Genomic DNA, 18,817 nt, shown 5'->3' with positions numbered 1-18,817 from the left:
CATTTGTGAAAACCCACAGAACTTTATAGTTCAGATTGAACCTAATGTGTGCAAATAAAACAAAAATAACTTAGGAGGTTGGAGGATCCCAGGGTGAAATGCAGAATGTAACAAAACAATCTAACTGTGCTACGAATGTAGGAAACAATCTCAGGGAAAAAAGTGGGCGCAGGTGCGGAAAGGCGCTGCACTGAATAATTTGGAATGATTGGAATCTGTAAGACTAAAGGCAAAAGGATCTGGCCGTAAACACTGTGCTCTAGCTGATGCAGTTTTTTTCCCACAGGGTGTGGGTTAACAATTCTGATGCCACTGTACAGGTATACTGAAAATGAACAATGAATTCAAGGAATGGTGAAGTTGACAGGTAGGCAAGTGGAGGAGGCTAGAACGATCCATCTGGTAACAGATGAGGGCTGGAGACATCAGCACACACTCATGTTTGGCTTCATACAGATACAGATGGCCACAGACAGAAATACCGATAGATTCCTGTATAGACATAGGTTAGTATGTATACATATATGTATTTGCTCTGCCAACTGAGAGCCTGAAAAAGGGATACTTCAGTAGCAACCTGAAATGATGATAGTGAATGCTGCCTGGGGCCCACATGGAGCTGGATATAGTCCTGCTCTCGCCTCCCACAGTGGAAGATCACTGAAGTCATGGGGCATCAGGTGAAGAGCTCAAAGTGGTTTTGCCTCAGCAGTGGGGCAAAGTTATCTCTAAAACAAACACTGTGATAGTCCCATCTAATAAAGCTGAAAAACAGGACCTGAAAGGATCAAAGATTTTCCAAGTAACTTAATTGTATCCCAGAACAAAGTTCAAGAATATTTATAGGAAATCAAAAATGTCCATCACCCAATAAAGTTCCCAACATATGACATCCAGTGAAAACAATTGGCCAGGCACGGTGGCTCATGCCTGTAATCCTAGCACTTTGGGAGGCTGAGGTGGGCGGATCACTTGAGGTCAAGAGTTCAAAACCAGCTTGGCCATCATGGTGAAACCCTGTCTCTGCTAAAAATACAAAAAATTATCTGGGCATGGTGGTGAGCGCCTGTAATCCCAGCTACCTGGGAGGCTGAGGCAGGAGAATCACTTGAACCCAGGAGGTGGAGGTTGCAGTGAGCCGAGATTGTGCCATCGCACTCCAGCCTGGGTGAGAGAGTAAGACTCCATCTCCAAAAAAAAAAAAAGAAAAGAAAATTACAGGACACATGAAGAATCAGAAAAATATGACCCATGACAAGGAGAAAAATAACCGAATAGAAAGGGACTCAGAAGTGACACAGATGATAGAAATTGTGGCTAAGAGTTTTTTTTTTTTTTTTGAGATGGAGTTTCGCTCTTGTTGCCCAGGCTGGAGTGCAATGGTGTGATCTCGGCTCACCACAACCTCTGCCTCCCGGGTTCAAGCAATTCTCCTGCCTCAGCCTCCCAAGTAGCTGGGATTACAGGCATGTGCCACTGTGCCTGGCTAATTTTGTATTTTTTGTAGAGATGGGGTTTCTCCATGTTGGTCAGGCTGGTCTCGAACTCCCGACCTCAGATTATTTCCCAACCTCGGCCTCAAGGCATTTTTAAAAAGTTATTCTGGGCTGGGTACAGTGGCTCATGCCTGTAATCCCAACACGTTGGGAGGCCAAGGCCGGAGGATTGTTTGAACCCAGGAGTTTGAGACCAGTCTGGGCAACAAAGTGAGACCCGTCTCTTCAAAAAATTTAAAAATTAGCCAGGTGTGGTGGTGTGTACCTGTGGTCCCAGCTACATAGGAGGCTGAGGTGGGAGGATTCCTTGAGACGAGGAGGTTGGGGCTGCAGTGAGCTGTGATCATGCCACTGCGCTCCAGCCTGAGTAACAAAGTGAGACCCTGTCTCTAAAATAAAACAGCAAAAAAAGTTATTCTGACCATATTCTAAATGTTTAAGAAGCTGAGTGAAAGACTGGACATGTTATATCGATGCATGGGTGAAAACAGAACCAAATCATGCTTCTAGTTATGAAAACTACAGTGTCTAATATGGAAAATACACTGGATAGGATTAGGAGCAGATTAGATATTGCAGAAGAAAAAATTAGTAAATTTGAAGATGTAGCAATAGAAAGTGTCCAAAATGAAACACAGAAACAAGACTTAAAAAAAGAACTTAGCATTAGTGAACTGTATGACAACTTCAAGTGGCCTAATGTACGTATAATTGGAGCTCTCAAAGGTAGACAGAGAAGGACAAAAAAGTTTGAAGAAATAATGGCCTAACCTTCTGAATTTGATGAAAACAATAAGTGCACTGATCCCAGATGCCCAATGAACCTCAAGCACAAGAAGCGTAAAGGAAGAAACCATCAAATGGTTCAGAATTGGTAAGAAAGAAAAAAGTTTAGAAGCAGCGAGATATATAAAAAGATAAAAGATAACAAGTGGTTGGCAAGCATGTAGAGAAAAAAGAACCCATGTCCACTGTTGGTAGTATTGTGAATTAGAATAGCATTATGGAAAATAAGTACGGAGGTTTCTCAAAAAAACAAAAATAGCACTACATATGATCCAGCAATCCCACTTCTGGGTTTATATCCAAAGAGATTGGAAGCAGTATGCTGAAGAGATGTCTACACTTCCATGTTTACTGCGGCACTATACACAGTAGCCTGATGTGGAATCATCCTAAATGATCATTAATGAATGAAGAGATAAAGAAAATGTGATACACACACACACGCGCGCGCACACACACACACACACGAATACTATTCAGCCTTAAAAAAGAAGGAAATTCCATTTGCAACAACATGGGTAAATCTGGAAGGTATTATGCTAAGTAAAATAAGCCAGGCACAGAAAGACAAATACCATGTGATCTCATATGTGAAATCTAAAAAGGTCAAACTCATAGCAGTAGAGAGTGGAATGGTGGTTATCAGGGGCTGAGGTTGAGGGAGGGAATGGGGAGATGTTGGTCAAAAGGAAAAAAAGTTTTAGTTAGACAGGAAGAATAAGATTTAGTGATCTACTACCCACTATGGTGACCATAATTAACAATGATGTATTGTGTATTTCAAAATTGCTCAAGGAATAGACTTTTTTTTTTTTGAGATGGAGTCTTGCTCTGTTGCCCAGGCTGGAGTGCAGTAGCATGATCTTGGCTCACTGCAGCCTCTGCCTCTTGGGTTTAAATGATTCTCCTGCCTCAGCCTCCCAAGTAGCTAGGACTACAGGCATGTACCACCATGCCTGGCTGATTTTTGTGTTTTTAGTAGGGACGGGGTTTCACCATGTTGGCCAGGCTAGTCTTGAACACCTGACCTCAAGTGATCCACTCGCCTCGGCCTCCCAAATTGCTGGGATTGGGCCTGGCCTCAAGGAGCAGCCTTTACATGTTCTCACGACACACAAAAAATGGTAAGTGTGTGAGGTGGTGGATATGTTCACTAGCTTGATTTACACATTCCACAATGTAAACATAGACCAAAACATCACATTGTGCCCCATAAAAATACAATTATTATTTGTCAATTAAAAATTAAACTAAAATTAATAAATAAAGCAACCAGACAAAGAGGACATATAACATGTAGAGAAACAAAAATAAGGATGACAACAAGTTTCTTTTAGAAACGACGCAAGCCAGAAGACAGTGGGGAACGGCACAGTGGCTCACACTTGTAATCCCTGTAATCCCAACACTTCGGGAGGCAGAGGTAGGAGGATTGCTTGAGGCCAGGAGTTCGAGAGGAGCCTGGTCAACATAGCGAGTCTCCACCTCTATAAAAAATTTTTAAAATTGGCTGGGCGTGGTGGTATATACCGCTAGTCCTAGTTCCTCAGGAGGCTGAGGCAGGACGATTGCTTGAGACCAGGTGTTTGAGACTGCAGTGAGCTATGATGGCACTAGCACACTCCAGCCTCGGCATCAGCGCAAGACCGTCTCTAAAAATAATAACAATAATAATAAGAAATTAATTAAAAACAAGAAGATAGTAGGAACATCTTAAAAGCATTTAAAGAAAAAAAGTGGCCAGGCTCGGTGGCTCATGCCTGTAATCCCAGCACTTTGGGAGGCCGAGGTGGGCGGATCATGAGGTCAGGAGATTGAGACCATCCTGGCTAACATGGTGAAACCCCGTCTCTACTAAAAAATACAAAAAAATTAGCCGGGTGTGGTGGTGGGCGCCTGTAGTCTCAGCTACTTGGGAGGCTGGGGCAGGAGAATGGTGTGAACCTGGGAGGCGGAGCGTGCAGTGAGCCAAGATGGCGCCACTGCACTCCAGACTGGGTGATGGAGCGAGACTCTGTCTCAAAAAAAAAAAAAAAAAAATTGCCAATGTAGAATCACATACTTTTTTCTTTTTCTTTTTCTTTTTTTTGCAGGGGGATGGAGTCTTGCTCTGTCACCCAGGCTGGTGTGCAGTGGCGTGATCTTGGCTCACTGCAACCTCTGCCTCCTGGGTTCAAGCAATTCTCCTGTCTCAGCCTCCCAAGTAGCAGGGACTATAGGCATGAGCCACCATGCCCAGCTAATTTTTGTATTTTCAGTAGAGACAGGGTTTCACCTTATTGGTCAGGCTGGTCTTGAACTCCTGACCTCAGGTGATCCACCCGCCTTGGCCTCCCAAAGTGCTGGAATTACAGGCATGAACCACTGTGCCCTGCCCTTTGAATCACATGCTTTCTAGAATGAAGGTTATATGAAGAATTTTTCAGACATACAAAAGCTAGTAATTCGTTACCAGTAGAGCCATATTACGGGTAATATCATAGGAAGTCTTTCAGGCAGAAGGAAAATGATAGCAGATGGAAATCTGGATTTATACAAAGGTATATAGCACTAGAAAAGGTAATTATGTGGGTAAATGTAAAAAACTTTTCTTACTACTATCTTAAAAAGATAACCGGCTGTCTATGTAAAACAATAACACATTGTAATATTTATAATGTAGGTAAATAAATAAAATTATGTGAAACATTACCACAAGTGCATGAAGGGAAAAATGAAAGTATACTGTCATAAAGTTCTTATAATATCTGTAAGATATTATGGTACCACTGGAAGGTAGACTGGGAGACGTTAGAGAGATACACTATAAACCCTAAAGCAACTACTAAAATAACACCAGAAGGTGTTATAAATAATAAGCCAACAAAGGAGATAAAGTGGAATCTTAAAAATGACTCAATTAGGCTGGGTGCGGTGGCTCACGCCTATAATCCCAGCATTTTGGGAGGCCAAGGCAGGCAGATCACAAGGTCAGGAGTTTGAGACCAGCCTGACCAACATGGTGAAACCCCGTCTCTAGTAAAAATACAAAAAAAAAAAAAAAAATTAGCCAGGCATGGTGGTGCACACCTGCGATCCTAGCTACTCAGGAGGATGAGGCAGAAGAATTGCTTGAACCCAGGAGGCGGAGGTTGCAGTGAGCAGAGATAGCACCATTGCACTCCAGCCTGGAGACAGAGAGAGACTCCGTCTCAAAAAACAAAATTAAATGAAACAAAACAAAAAAGACTCAATTAATTCAACAGAAGGCATAAAAAGAGGAAAAGGGAACAAAACAAAGATGTACCAAAGAGAACAAATTGTGAGATAATAGATTTAAATCAAACCATAATATAAAGACACAAACCAGTTAAAAGAAAAAGAATGGGAAAAGATATACCATGTTAACACCAATCAAAAGAAAGCTGCAGTGGCTACATCAATAACAGACAAAGTAGTGTTCAGAACAAATAATTTTACCATGGATTAAAACAACAATTTCATAATAATAAAAGGTTCAGTTCATCAACAGAATATAACAAGCCTGAATGTTTATGCACCTAAATGTTTTAAACAGAGTTCAAAAATATAAGGCCGGTAATTAGCTGGGCCTGGTAGCACATGCCTGTAATCCCAGCTACTAAAGAGGCTGAGGCATGAGAATTACTTGAACCTCAGAGAAGGAGGTTGCAGTGAGCTGAGATTGCACCACTGCACTCCAGCCTGGGCAACAGAGTGAGACTCTGTCTCAAAAAAAAAAAAAAAAAAAAAAAAAAAAATATATATATATATATATATATATATATGGCTAGGCATAGTGGCTCACGCCTGTAATCCCAACACTTTGGGAGGCTGAGATGGGCAGATCGCTTGAGCCCAGGAGTTTGAGACCAACCTGGGCAACATGGCGAAACCCCGTCTCTACAAAAAAATACAAAAAACTTACCCGGGCGTGGTGGCGGGTACCTGTAGTCTCAGCTACTTGGGAGGCTGAAGTAGGAGGATTACCTGGGCCTGGGAGGTTGAGGCTGCAGTGAGCTGAGATCATGCCACTGAACTCCAGCCTGGGCTCAGGGTGAGACCCTCTCTCAAATAAATAAATAAATAAATGAAGTATCCATAAAAAAAGGACATTGATAAATTGGACTTCATCAAAATTAAGAACTGGTCTGGCATGATGGCTCACACCTGTAATCCCAGCACTTTGGGAGGCGGAGGTGGGAGGGTCGCTTGAGTCCAGGAATTCAAGACCACCCCTGGCAACACAACGAGTCTCCATATCTACAAAAAAAAAATTAGCCAAGCATGGTGGTACACACCTGTGGTCCCAGCTACTCGGGAGGCTGAGGTTGGAGGGTTTCCTGAGCCCAAGAGGTCAAGGCTGCAGTAAGCCATGATCGCACCACTGCACTCTAGCCTGGACAACAGATTGAGACCCTATCTCAAAAACAAAACAAAACAAACAAACAAAAATTTTTTTTAAAGATACTATTAGTAGAAAGAAAAGAAAGACAAGCCACACACTGGGGAAAATATTTGTAGATCACATGTCTGATAAAGTATTTGTATTCAAAATATATAAATAATGTTCAATAGTGAATAGTAGACAAGCAACTCAATTAAAAAATGAGCAAAAGATTTGAACAGAAATGTCACCAAAGAAGATATATGGCAAATAAGCATAGGAAAAGATGCTTAACATCACCAGGGAAGTGCAAATAAAAACCACCACAGTGAGAGACCATCACACACCTACTGACATGGTTAAAATTAAAAAGACTGATCATGTCTCATGTTGATGAGGGTATGGAGGAACTGGAACTCCCCCATATACTGCCAGTGGGAATATAAAATAGTACAGCATTTTCGAAGATTTTTCCGAAATGTTGGAAAAGATTTTGGCAGTTTCTTAAAAAGTTACACAAACACCTGCCATCTGTTCCAGCCATCATATTCCTAGGTATTTATTCAAAAGAAACGAAAGCAGAGGATTGTACAGAGACTTGTACGTGAATGTTCATAGCAACTTTATTTGTAATAGCCACAAGCTAGAAACAACCTAAATGCTCATCAACAGGTGTGTGAATCAGCAAACTGTGCTATGTCCAATGATGGATGAAGAAGAATGAACTATTGATGCTTGCTGCAATGCAGATGAGTCTCACAGCCATTCTGCAGAGTGAAAGAAGCCAGCCTAGAAAGAGTACGTGCTGTATGATTCTATTTACATAAAATTCTAGGAAATATAAAGCAACCTAGAATGATAGAAAGTGGATTCATGGTTTACTGGGGGAGGGAGGCAGGGAGGCACGGGGCTGGGGAAAGAGGAATTAGAAACAGCACAAGTAAACTTTAGGGGTGACAGACAGAGGCACTACTGATAGATGCAGGAGGCAGATAAGGGGGGCGTCCCCAGAGAATCTGCAACCTGCCCCACAAGTGTTTACCTCAGATGCTTTTGTGTAGATGAGGGAACCTGCCCAGGGTTCCCTTGTCTGGACAGGCCCGCAAGGGATGGGGACCCACCTGGGCATTGGGAGAATGGGGTGGAGCCACGGGAAGTTCTCACCTTGTGCAGCGGGAGGAGCCTGGCCTCCAGCTCATGTGTGGTGGCCTGCTAATCAGTCTGTGAGCTGGGAACCCATTGGCAGGATCCCCTCTAGCTTTGCTGAGAGTTTTTTTCTTTTTTCCTTTTCGCCCAATACTGCTCTCCTCACCCTTCAACGTGTCCACGTGCCTAATTTTTCCTGGTCATGACACAAGAACCCAGATTTAGTTGAACTAAGGAGCAAAATTTCTACATCACTATTTTGAGTGTGATGATGGTTTCACAGATGCGTGTGTGTGTACACCCAACAGATTCTATACTTTAAATACATGCAGTTTATTGTATGTCAATTATGGCAATAAAGCCGGGAAGAAAAAGCAGGGATAAAATGGTACGTTGGCCGAGTGAACCAGCCTCACTCATCCGGTCTCCTGGGTGTAAAGTTTAAAGTAGTGCATTTAATATCCGGCTCTTCTGAGAGACCAGTCTACATAACTAGGAATATTACCCAAAAGATCAGATTAGGTACAAATATGAACGATCAAATTTACAAATAAGAAATAATATTAAATGACCTCATCTCTCAGACTTCGCAGTAACAGTTCAGTAAAACCTGGAAGGGAGGAAAGAGGTTTTAAGAATTGTGAGATGAGTACAAATGACCACATGTATGAATAACAGTGAGGAAATGCTGACGGGGAAATAAGAAATGGGTTATCAGCCACTTGCTACTTTAAAGGCTGGGGGTCAAAACCAGGGATGGGTGACCAGGATGCTTCAGTGTGGTCACTTTTTGTAAGTTCCCCTTTTTTTTCTTTTTGCCATAAAGTTCCTTGGAATTGGTTCAAAACAAATTTGGAACCCTTCTTCTCCTACCCTGAACCCTCGCTATTTACTTATTTATTTATTTAAAGACGGAGTCTCACTCTGTTGCCCAGGCTGGAGTGCAGTGGTGTGATCTTGGCTCACTGCAACCTCCGCCTCCTGGATTCAAGCAACTCTCCTGCCTCAGCCTCCTGAGCAGCCGGGATTACAGGCCGAGATCACACCACTGCACTCCAGCCTGGGCAGCAAGAGTGAAACTCTGTCTCAAAAAATAAATAAAAAATAAAATATTTTACATTAATTGTATCATAAGAAATATGTCCTTAAGCTTAAGAGGTGCACGCCTGCACGCCCAGCTAATTTTTTTGTATTTTTAGTAGAGATGAGGTTCCACCATGTTGGCCAGGTTGGTCTCGAACTCGTGACCTCAGGTGATCCACCCGCCTCGACCTCCCAAAGTGCTGGGATTACACACGTGACCACCGTGCCCGGCCTGCTTTTAATTTATTTAGATGGGAAGCACAGTTCAGTCTGTGGAATTGGGTTAAATGTGGCTTTTAATGGATTATATAGACCACAAGGCTAGTATGCAGGAAATTCTCAAGCCTTACCTCTGTCAGAATTTCCAGATGAGTTAAAAATACATTTTAGATTATAGTTCTTGACAATGACCTAAAAGACACTACTTTTAGAAAAGGACCCTAGAAGGGCAGGGTTCCCTCCTGCATGAGGACCGGGGGTCAGGAGAGAGCACAGAATAAGGGGTCCTGTGTTTAAGCTGCCGGGGGAGGCAGGAGGGGGCTGGGCAGCCCTCCTGGCCACTGCCAGGAAAGAACTTTCCAGAGCTAGAGCCACAGACCCACCCACTCCCGCAGCTCACACAAATTCCATATTTCAGAACAAGCTCTAGAGTATATCTTACCCAAAGGAAAAAGTGTATCTCTGAACTCTTTTACTAGACAATGAACTATATTTTTCACCCTGGGGGTGGGGCTGGGGGAGCCTGCCTGCCTTAAAAAAGAAAGGCAAAAAAGAAAAACAAAAGCAAGATAAATCTTTTCAAATCCATAAGGAAAAGATTTTTCTGATAAATAGCACAAATAGTCATTATAGGAAAACGGTGAACCAGCATGGGGTGTGTCTGTGATGGGTGAAGAAAGGTCCCACGTTGTGGGGTTAAGAGCTGGGTTCCGGGCTGCTGATCTCCGGCACGTCAGGATGTCCTGGGACCTGCCTCCTTTCCTCCTTCCTTAAATAAACATAACAACGACCTCAAAAGGCTGCTCTGGGCTTAGGCAAGCCGAGGTGTGAGGTGCGTGGGCAGCCTGCAGTGCTCAGGAAGCAATGCGGTCATTGTCAAGGCCATTAACCCGGGTTCACTGCAAGGCAACCTACTCAGGCCACTCAAGGCGCCACCTGACACGGAGCCTTTTCCTTGCTCTCCTCCAGCCTCCCTGTCCCCTTCCCCACTGCTCTGGGGGCCATCATCTCCCCACACCTTCACTCTCTCCACAGCGCTTATCCTCTGCTTAACGCGCCAGGAGAAAGGGAGTCAAAACTTGCACCACCTGTAAAGGTCTGTCAGGGTCGCTCCCAAAGCTGCTCGGTCACAAAGGCCCCCCAGAGTCCTCAGGGGCTCACTTGCCTCTTGCAATTCCTGATTGACTAAGCTGAGAACACTGCCACCTTTTACAAGGCGCGATCATGCCAGCATGCAGAGAATAGCCCTCTAGAGCCAGCTGAGAGGTGGGGTCCAGGCCCAGCTCTGTGTCTTTCTGGCTGTATGAACCGTGGCAGGTTACTTACTTTTTTTTTTTTTTTTTTTTTTTTGAGACGGAGTCTTGCTCTGTTGCCCAGGCATTACAGGTGTGCACCACCATGCTTGGCTAATTTTTGTATTTTCAGTAGAGATGGAGTTTCACCATGTTGACCAGGCTGGTCTTTAACTCCTGACCTCAAGTGATCCGCCCACCTCAGCCTCCCAAAGTGCTGGGATTACAGGCGTGAGCCACCACGCCCCGACTTTTTTTTGAGATGGAGTCTCACCCTGTCGCCCAAGCTAGAGTACAGTGGCATGATCTCTGCTCACTGCAACCTCTGCCTCCTGGGTTCAAGCAATTCTCCCTGCCTCAGCCTCCTGAGTAGAGTAGCTGGGATTACAGGCACCTGCCACCACGCCCAGCTAATGTTTTGTATTCTTTAGTAGAGATGGGGTTTCGCCATGTTGGCCAGACTGGTCTTGAACTCCTGACCTCGGGTGATCCGCCTGCCTCAGCCTCCCAAAGTGTTGGGATTACAGGCGTGAGCCACCGCGCCCAGCCAAGTTACTTAATTTCTCTGAGCTTATTTCTGTATAGTCACACACTGCACAGTGACATTTTGGTCAACAATAGACCATAAGTTCAACTGTGGTATCATGGTCCCATAAGATGATAATACTGTATTTTTGCTGTAACCTTTTCTATTATATGTTTTGGTATGTTTAGACACACAAATACTTACCATTGTGTCACAGGGGCCTACGCCGTTCAGTACAGTAACACGCTGTACAGGTGCGTGCCTGGGAGCAACAGGCTGCACCGCAGAGCCTCGGTGTGCAGCAGGCTCTACCATCTGGGTTTAAGTGTACTCTATGACTTTCACACAATGATGAAATCACCTAAGGATGCATTTCTCACAACCTGTCCCTGTCATTAAGCAACATGACTGTAATACCCATGTACACACCACCCAGGTTTATCACACTGCTGAAGTCTCTTAAAAATATACAACCTAGAGAGAATTACAGTCCCCATGGGACCCCTCCCCAGTTCTCCCTCCATCTTGCTCAGGAGGTGACTGAGTCCTTAAAGCTGAGATGCCCTTTGCAGTAGGTGTATGTCTGTTTCCACCAGTGATGTACTACATTGTTTAGTGTTAAAGATTTTAATTGGGCCGGGTGCAGTGGCTCATGCCTGTGATCCCTGCACTTTGGGAGGCTGAGGCAGACGGACCACCTGACGTCAGGAGTTTGAGACCAGCCTGGCCAACACGGTGAAACCCCATCTCCACTAAAAATGCAAAAATTAGCCCGGCATGGTGACGGGCGCCTGTAATCCTAGCTACTAGGGAGGCTGAGGCAGGAGAACTGCTTGAACTCGGAAGATGGACATTGTAGTGGGCTGAGATCGTACCACTGCACTCCAGCCTGGGCAACAAGAGCAAAACTCTGTCTCAAAAAATAAAAAATAAAAGATTTTACATTAATTGGATCATAAAAATTTCATTAAGCTTGTTTATTTTCACTCAATGTTGCTTAAAAAAAAATTTTTTTTTTAAAGACAGGGTCTCACTGTCACCCAGGCTGGAGTGCAGTGGCAGTCATAGCTCATGGCAGCCTCGAGCTCCTGGGCTCAAGTGGTCCTCCTCCCTCAGCATCCTGAGTAGCTAGGACCACATGCGTGCACCACCATGCCTGGCTAATTTTTTTTTAATTTTAAATTTTTTTTGTATAGATGGGGCCTCACCATGTTGGTCAGGCTGGTCTCGAGCTCCTGACCTCAAGTGATCCACCTGCCTCGGCCTTCCAAAGTGCTGGGATTATAGGCGTGAGCCACCGCGCCTGGCCTAGTCTGTTCTTTTAAATTGCTATGAAGTATATACCACTGTATAAATGCATCCCAATTTATCTGTTTCCGTTTGACGCATGTACAGCTTGTTTCCCATCCTTCCCTCTTACCAACAGTACCTCTATGCAGACCCTTGCACACGTCTCCTCTTAAAAATGTCTAGCTGTCCCCCGCGGGCTTGCTGGGGTTAGGGTCTGTGTGCTTTAGCTGCTCCCCGTGACTGAACCTCAAGCACTGTTTGATGTGTGCATGGCTTTCACAAGAGGGGGCACCGTGAGCCATGACATGCGCCTTCCAGGGCCCAGGGGCACTGGAGGTCATGCTTTACCACGTCTGAAGCTTTCTTTGAAAAAAGTGTGACTTCTTTTCCAGCTAAAGAGAACAGTTTTCAGCCGGGCGCGGTGGCTCACGCCTGTAATCCCAGCACTTTAGGAGGCCAAGGCGGGCAGATCATGAGGTCAGGAGATCGAGACCATCCTGGCTAACACAGTGAAACCCCGTCTCTATTAAAAATACAAAAATTAGCTGGGCGTGGTGGTGGGCACCTGTAGTCCCAGCTACTCGGGAGGCTGAGGCAGGAGAATGGTGTGAACCCAGGAGGCGGAGCTTGCAGTGAGCCGAGATCGAGCCATTGCACTCCAGCCTGGGTGACAGAGCGAGACTCCGTCTCAAAAAAAAAAAAAAAAAAAAAAAAAGAACAGTTTTCTTGGAGGAAGAAACATTTCTAAATAAAACTTTCTAGGAAACAGCACACTTACCCGTGATGACCGAGCCATCTGAGCCAGGACAGCTTCCTAAATACTGGTATTCCGTAAAGCCAAAGCTTCCAGAACTATCCTCGCCGATGGATTGCGAAATCTCTTGGATGTTTCCCATTTCTTGCAGGAACTCTTCAGATAACGGGCTCTCTAGATCGCCAGCCTCGAGTGGGGAGAGGGGGCAGAGTGGGCTTTCCGTGTCCACCATCGCGACTGGATGGTGCCGGTTGTGCCGCCGAGCTCCAAGCTACTGGGAGGAAAGAGGAACAATTGGTAAGACTGACGTATAACAACGTTCACTTGTTTGTTTTTATTTTTTATTATTTATTTATTCTTTTTTTTTTTTTTTTGAGACAGAGTCTCAGTCTGTTGCCCAGGCTGGAGTGCAGGGGCACGATCTCGGCTCACTGCAAGCTCCGCCTCCCGGGTTCACACCATTCTCCTGCCTCAGCCTCCTGAGTAGCTCGGACTACAGGCGCCCGCCGCCACGCCTGGCTAATTTTTTGTATTTTTTTTTTAGTAGAGACGGGTTTCACTGTGTTAGCCAGGATGGTCTCAATCTCCTGACCTCATATTCCGCTCGCCTCGGCTTCGCAAAGTGCTGCGATTACAGGCGTGAGCCACTGCGTCCGGCTGTTCGTTTTAATTTTAAATTTTAATTTTAAATTTTTTTTATTTTTGAGATAGAGTCTTGCTCTTGTCGCCCAGGCTGGAGTACAGTGGTGCGATCTCAGCTCACTGCAACCTCCACCTCCCGGGTTCAAGCAATTCCCCTGCCTCGGCCTTCTGAGTGGTTGGGATTACAGGTGCCCGCCACCACGCCCAGCTATTTTTTTTGTATTATCAGTAGAGACGGGTTTTTACCATGCTGGCCAGGCTGGTCTCGAACTCCTGACTTCAGGTGATACACCCGCCTCGGCCTTCTAAAGTGCTTTGATTACAGGTGTGAGCCACTGCGCCTGGCCACTTGCTTGGTTTTAAATGCAACGTCATTTACCATCCAAGATACGCCTGAATTCATCATCTAACCAGGAACACTGCTGAGCCTCTCCTCTAGGCTTGTCTCTTGATCAGCACACTGAGAAAGTGAAAAACCTTTAAACAACAAACTGTTGAAGGAGCCATAGCCCACGGGGCCAGGAATCACTCAGTCATCACTGACTGCGCAGCTGTCGCAGCTCCATACAATATGTTTGAGGTGCTGGGGACACGGTGGAGACAAAAACAGATCCCTGGGCCGGGCACGGTGGCTCACACCTGTAATCCCAGCACTTTGGGAGGCCGAGGCGGGCGGATCACTTGAGGTTAGGAGTTTGAGACCAGACTGGCCAACATGGCAAAACCCCATCTCTACTAAAAATACAAAAATTAGCTGGGCGTGGTGGCATGTGCCTGTAATCCCAGCTACTCAGGAGGCTGAGGCAGGAGAATCACTTGAACCTGGGAGGTGGAGGTTGCAGTGAGCCAAGATCGTGCCACCACACTCTAGCAGGGGCGACAGAGTGAGACCGTGTCTCCAAAAAAACCCAAAACCAAAACCAAAACCAAAACCAAACAAAAAACAGGGTCGGGCGCAGTGGCTCATGCCTGTAATCCCAGCACTTTGGGAGGCCCAGGTGGGCAGATCACGAGGTCAGGAGTTGGAGGGCAGCTTGACCAACATGATGAAAGTCCGTCTCTACTAAAAACACAAAAATTAGCTGGGCATGGTGGCAGGCACCTGTAATCCCAGCTACTCAGGAGGTTGAGGCAGGAGAACCGCTTGAACATGGGAGGCGGAGGTTGCGGTGAGCTGAGGTCGCCACTGCACACCAGCCTGGGCGACAAAGGAGACTCCACCTCAAAACAGCAACAACAACAACAAACAAAAATCAGATCCCTGCTCTCAGGGAGCCTCCCTTGTAACTGGGACACAGATGGTGAACAACGAAACAAATGCACGTGTGGAGTGTCCGGGGTGAGGCCAGGGAAGGCCTCACTGATTAGCGGGCAGGAGATAACCTCAGGGAAAGAGGGGGCAAGCTGTGTAAATGTCTTGGGGGAGAATGTTCCAGCGAAGAGAACACCAAGTGCAAAGGTTCCAGGACTGAAACATGTTGGCACATTCCAGGAACAACAGGCAGTGGCTCAGGCTGCGGGAGGCAGGGCCAAGCCGGTGGCATGTGTGCTGGGTGTGACATCCACTTTAGTGTGCTCTCCCTGTAGCCATGAAGGCAGCTCATGCAGGGGGTCCTCGACCATGATTGTGTGGTCAAGAATACTTTGCGGAGTCCAAACAAATCTAACCGGGTGAGTCCCAGACAATGGTAGGCTATTTCAACTAGCAAAGCGAACGGCATTTCCATAGGGGTATAAGTGACAAAGCAGCGGTTCTTCCTGGGTTAGTCTGTATCATGCTCTCGCTGAAACATCTTAAACCACTTCCTGAGACCTCCAGATTGAAGCCCAGTCTCCTGAACACACTGTTCCCAGCCCTTCCACATTTGTCCCTACCCGACTGTGCACTTGTCACCGTTCTTCTACCTCCTGGAAACGCAGCAGCGCTGAGAATTGCTTTCAGGATTCCACGTCTGCACCTTTGCCCAGGTGCCACCTGCCTGAACCGCCCTGCCCACCACTGCCTTCTAGAGGCTCTGCCTCGGGTCCACCTCCCTGAACCCAGTTGAGTCATCAATCGCCCAACGAGGCTGACTAGGTGACCTTTAGCTTCCAGAACTGTCTTCCCTTCTGAAAATGGTCACATGATGCCCACGGCTCACATCACGGAGAGGCTCGGGGGTATGTGCTGCTACCAGCCACTGTCAGGGCAGCCGTCATCACATGGTGATTACGGAACGCCAGACTCTCCAGATAGAGTGAAGAATACCGTCCCAAAGCAAATATTCACCCATTAAATGCATTTGCGTAAAAATATGTTCACATTTGAGGTTTGCTTAATGTAAACAACAGCTTTTAGTGCGGTGAGGAAGGGATGTTTTGGCTTCCTCTACCAATGAAAAATAGATACATTTCATCCATTTTTGTGAAATTCACATATTATGTTTGGAATTCTGGCAATAAATCATCAAAGTTCACAGGGAAATCATCAAATAGCACACAGGGAAAAATAAAAGAGAACTGTTAACCTTTCATAGGGTTTAGAAGACTTTCTTTCTCTGTAACCTATTAGCATAAATCAGGCTGTGACTCTGTACAGATTTTCTATCGTATTTTATTCTGCATTCTGTCTGAAGGGAGATTTTTTTTCAAATGACAAGAAACATAATGGGGTAAGCATTACTTAAAATATTTTTCACTATGAACAAAAAGTTCAAAAATTGCAGTCACTAACTAACTGTATTAACCATGAGGTTCATCCCAATAGAAAGCAAGTAGCTGGGGCCGGGCATGGTGGCTCACACCTGTAATCCCAGCACTTTGGGAGGCTGAGGCAGGCAGATCACTTAAGGTCAGGAGTTCGAAACCAGCCTGGCCAACAGGGTGAAACCCCGTCTCTACTAAAAATACAAAAATTAGCCGGGCCTGGTGGTAGGCGCCTGTAATCCCAGCTACTCAGGAGACTGAGGCAAGAGAATTGCTTGAACCCAGGAGGCGGAGGTCGCAGTGAGCTGAGATCGTGCAATTGCACTCCAGCCTGGGGGACAAGAGCAAGACTTTGTCTCAAAAAAAGAAAAAAAAAAAAAAAAGGAAGCAGGTAGCTGGGGCCAGGCGTGGTGGCTCGCACCTGCAATCCCAGCACTTTGGGAGGCTGAGGTAGGTGGATCACTTAAGGTCAGGAGTTCAAAACCAGCCTGGCCAACATGGTGAAACCCCATCTCTACTAAAAATACAAACAGATTAGCTGGGCTTGGTGGCAGGTGCCTGTAATCCCAGCTACTCGGGAGGCTGAGGCAGGAGAATCGCTTGAACCTGGGAGGTGGAAGTTGCAATGAGCTGAGATTGCACCGCTGCCCTCCAGTCTGGGTGACAAAGCGAGACTCTGTCTCAAAAAAAAAAAAAAGAAAAAGGAAAAAGCAAGTAGATGGGCAGAGACTGTGTGATGGATGGGCTGTGGCCACCTCCCTTTTTCGCCCGTCGTGCTCTCAGCACTGGGGTGGAAAATGCATGTGGCCTGTGCCTTTTATCCCTGCTAATATTCTCTCTTCTGGCCAGGAGCATCGACCAATATAACAATGTTAGTTTGCTTGTCGTTACATTCAGGGAGTTTCATAGTTTTACAATTTCATCATTTTTAGTTGCTTTTAAACAATACCCAGGATTAATTTAGAGAAACATTGGTTTTGCTATGAATGAAGAGCTAACCAAGATACAATCTCTATATAGAGTGAGGCAATACTGTCTTGAACTCTGGCCAGAGGGACTGGCTGTATACGGATCACTGAACAAATTGGCCCTTCCTTGCTCCCAACAAGAGCAGATAAGGAACAGTTGCCTTTGGATGCATCCCCCAGATAGATAGCAGAGGCCAAACGGGCACCTGCCCCACCCTGCACGCCCTCCCAGCGTGCTCTGGTGCTGGGGCTCCCCCCACATCACTGGAGCTTCTGATCAGGAGCAGAATATCCTGGGGAAGTCCCCACCCCTTCCTATTACCCACATGACATGCCGCTGTCCAGCTAATCGAGAAGAGTGAACCAGGCTGTCCAGTTCCCGTGTCCTATGCCCCAAATGCTCTGGGGGGGATCAAGACATAACCAACCATCCCTTTTCTCAACAACTGCAAACTCTGGTCTAGGAGGCAAGACAATGCAAACAGCACTGAATTAGATCTTCAGTTTCATAGCACAGACAGAGTCTCACAAAAGCTGAGAGGTGAGGGACAGGTGGATAGGGTGTTGGGAAAAGGTAGGGCTTCTGTTCCAGTCCCAGCAATGATGGGAGGTTCTGCATGATCCTCTCATTCCTTCCTTACCTGAGACCTTTTACATTTCTAAATTCATAATTTTCTTTCCCTTACAATTTATTTTTTTATTTTAAAAATTATTTAAAATATTTGTGGTATATACTCAGTGTATATATTTATGGGGTACATGAGATGCTTTGATATAGGCATGTAATGTGAACTAAACACGTCATGGGGAATGGGGTAGCTGTGCCCTCAAGCATTGATCCTTTCAGTTACAACAATCCAATTATACTCTTTAAGTTATTTAAAAATATACCATTAAGTTATTATTGACTATGGTCGCCCTATTATGCTATCAAACAGTGGCCAGGTGCGGTGGCTCACGCCTGTAATCTGAGCATTTGGGAGGCCAAGGCGAGTGGATCACTTGAGGTCAGGAGTTCGAGACCAGCCTGTTCAACCTGGTGAAACCCCGTCTCTACTAAAAATACAAACATTAGCCAGGTGTGGTGGCGTGTGCCTATAATCCCAGCTATTTGGGAGGCTGAGGCAGGAGGATCGCTTGAACCCAGGAGGTGGAGGTTGCAGTGAGCCGAGATCATGCCACTGCACTCCAGCCTGGGTGACAGAGTGAGACTCTGTCTCAAAACAACAACAACAACAACAACAAACCTAGTTGGTCTTATTCATTCTTTCTAGTTTTTTGTACCTGTTAACCATCTTCACTGCCCCCAACCCCTCACCACCCTTCCCAGCCTCTGGTAACCATCCTTCTACTCTCTCTGAGTTCAAGTGATTTGATTTTTAGAGCCCACAAATAAGTGAGAACATGTGAAGTTTGTCTTTCTGTGCCTGGATTATTTCACTTCACATAATGATCTCCAGTTCCACCCATGTTGTTGTAAATGACAGGATCCCATTCTTTTTTACGGCTGAATAGTACTCCATTGTATATATATATCACATTTTCT

General features: G+C 45.6%; 1 protein-coding gene across 11 annotated transcripts in view; it reads right to left on the bottom strand.

Annotated features, from left to right (window-relative positions):
- PPARA (peroxisome proliferator activated receptor alpha) overlaps nt 1-18,817 on the bottom strand; it is a 93,520-nt gene that overhangs the window by 32,321 nt on the left and 42,382 nt on the right. For 7 of the 11 annotated variants that reach the window (XM_063704612.1, XM_055374351.2, XM_055374355.2 and 4 more), the window contains one exon: nt 13,001-13,250. In XM_063704612.1, the coding sequence (XP_063560682.1) occupies nt 13,001-13,208 (208 nt within the window). In that variant the 5' untranslated portion in view covers nt 13,209-13,250. The remainder of the gene's footprint in view (nt 1-13,000; nt 13,251-18,817) is intronic. The other 4 variants (XM_031005426.3, XM_055374350.2, XM_055374353.2 and 1 more) reach the window with 1 other exon arrangement.

The sequence above is a fragment of the Gorilla gorilla genome, chromosome 23, assembly GCF_029281585.2.
Source record: "Gorilla gorilla gorilla isolate KB3781 chromosome 23, NHGRI_mGorGor1-v2.1_pri, whole genome shotgun sequence".
NCBI lineage: Eukaryota > Metazoa > Chordata > Mammalia > Primates > Hominidae > Gorilla > Gorilla gorilla.
The sequence above is the reverse complement of the archived record's forward strand: the minus strand, read 5'-3'. Positions and strand labels throughout refer to the sequence as shown.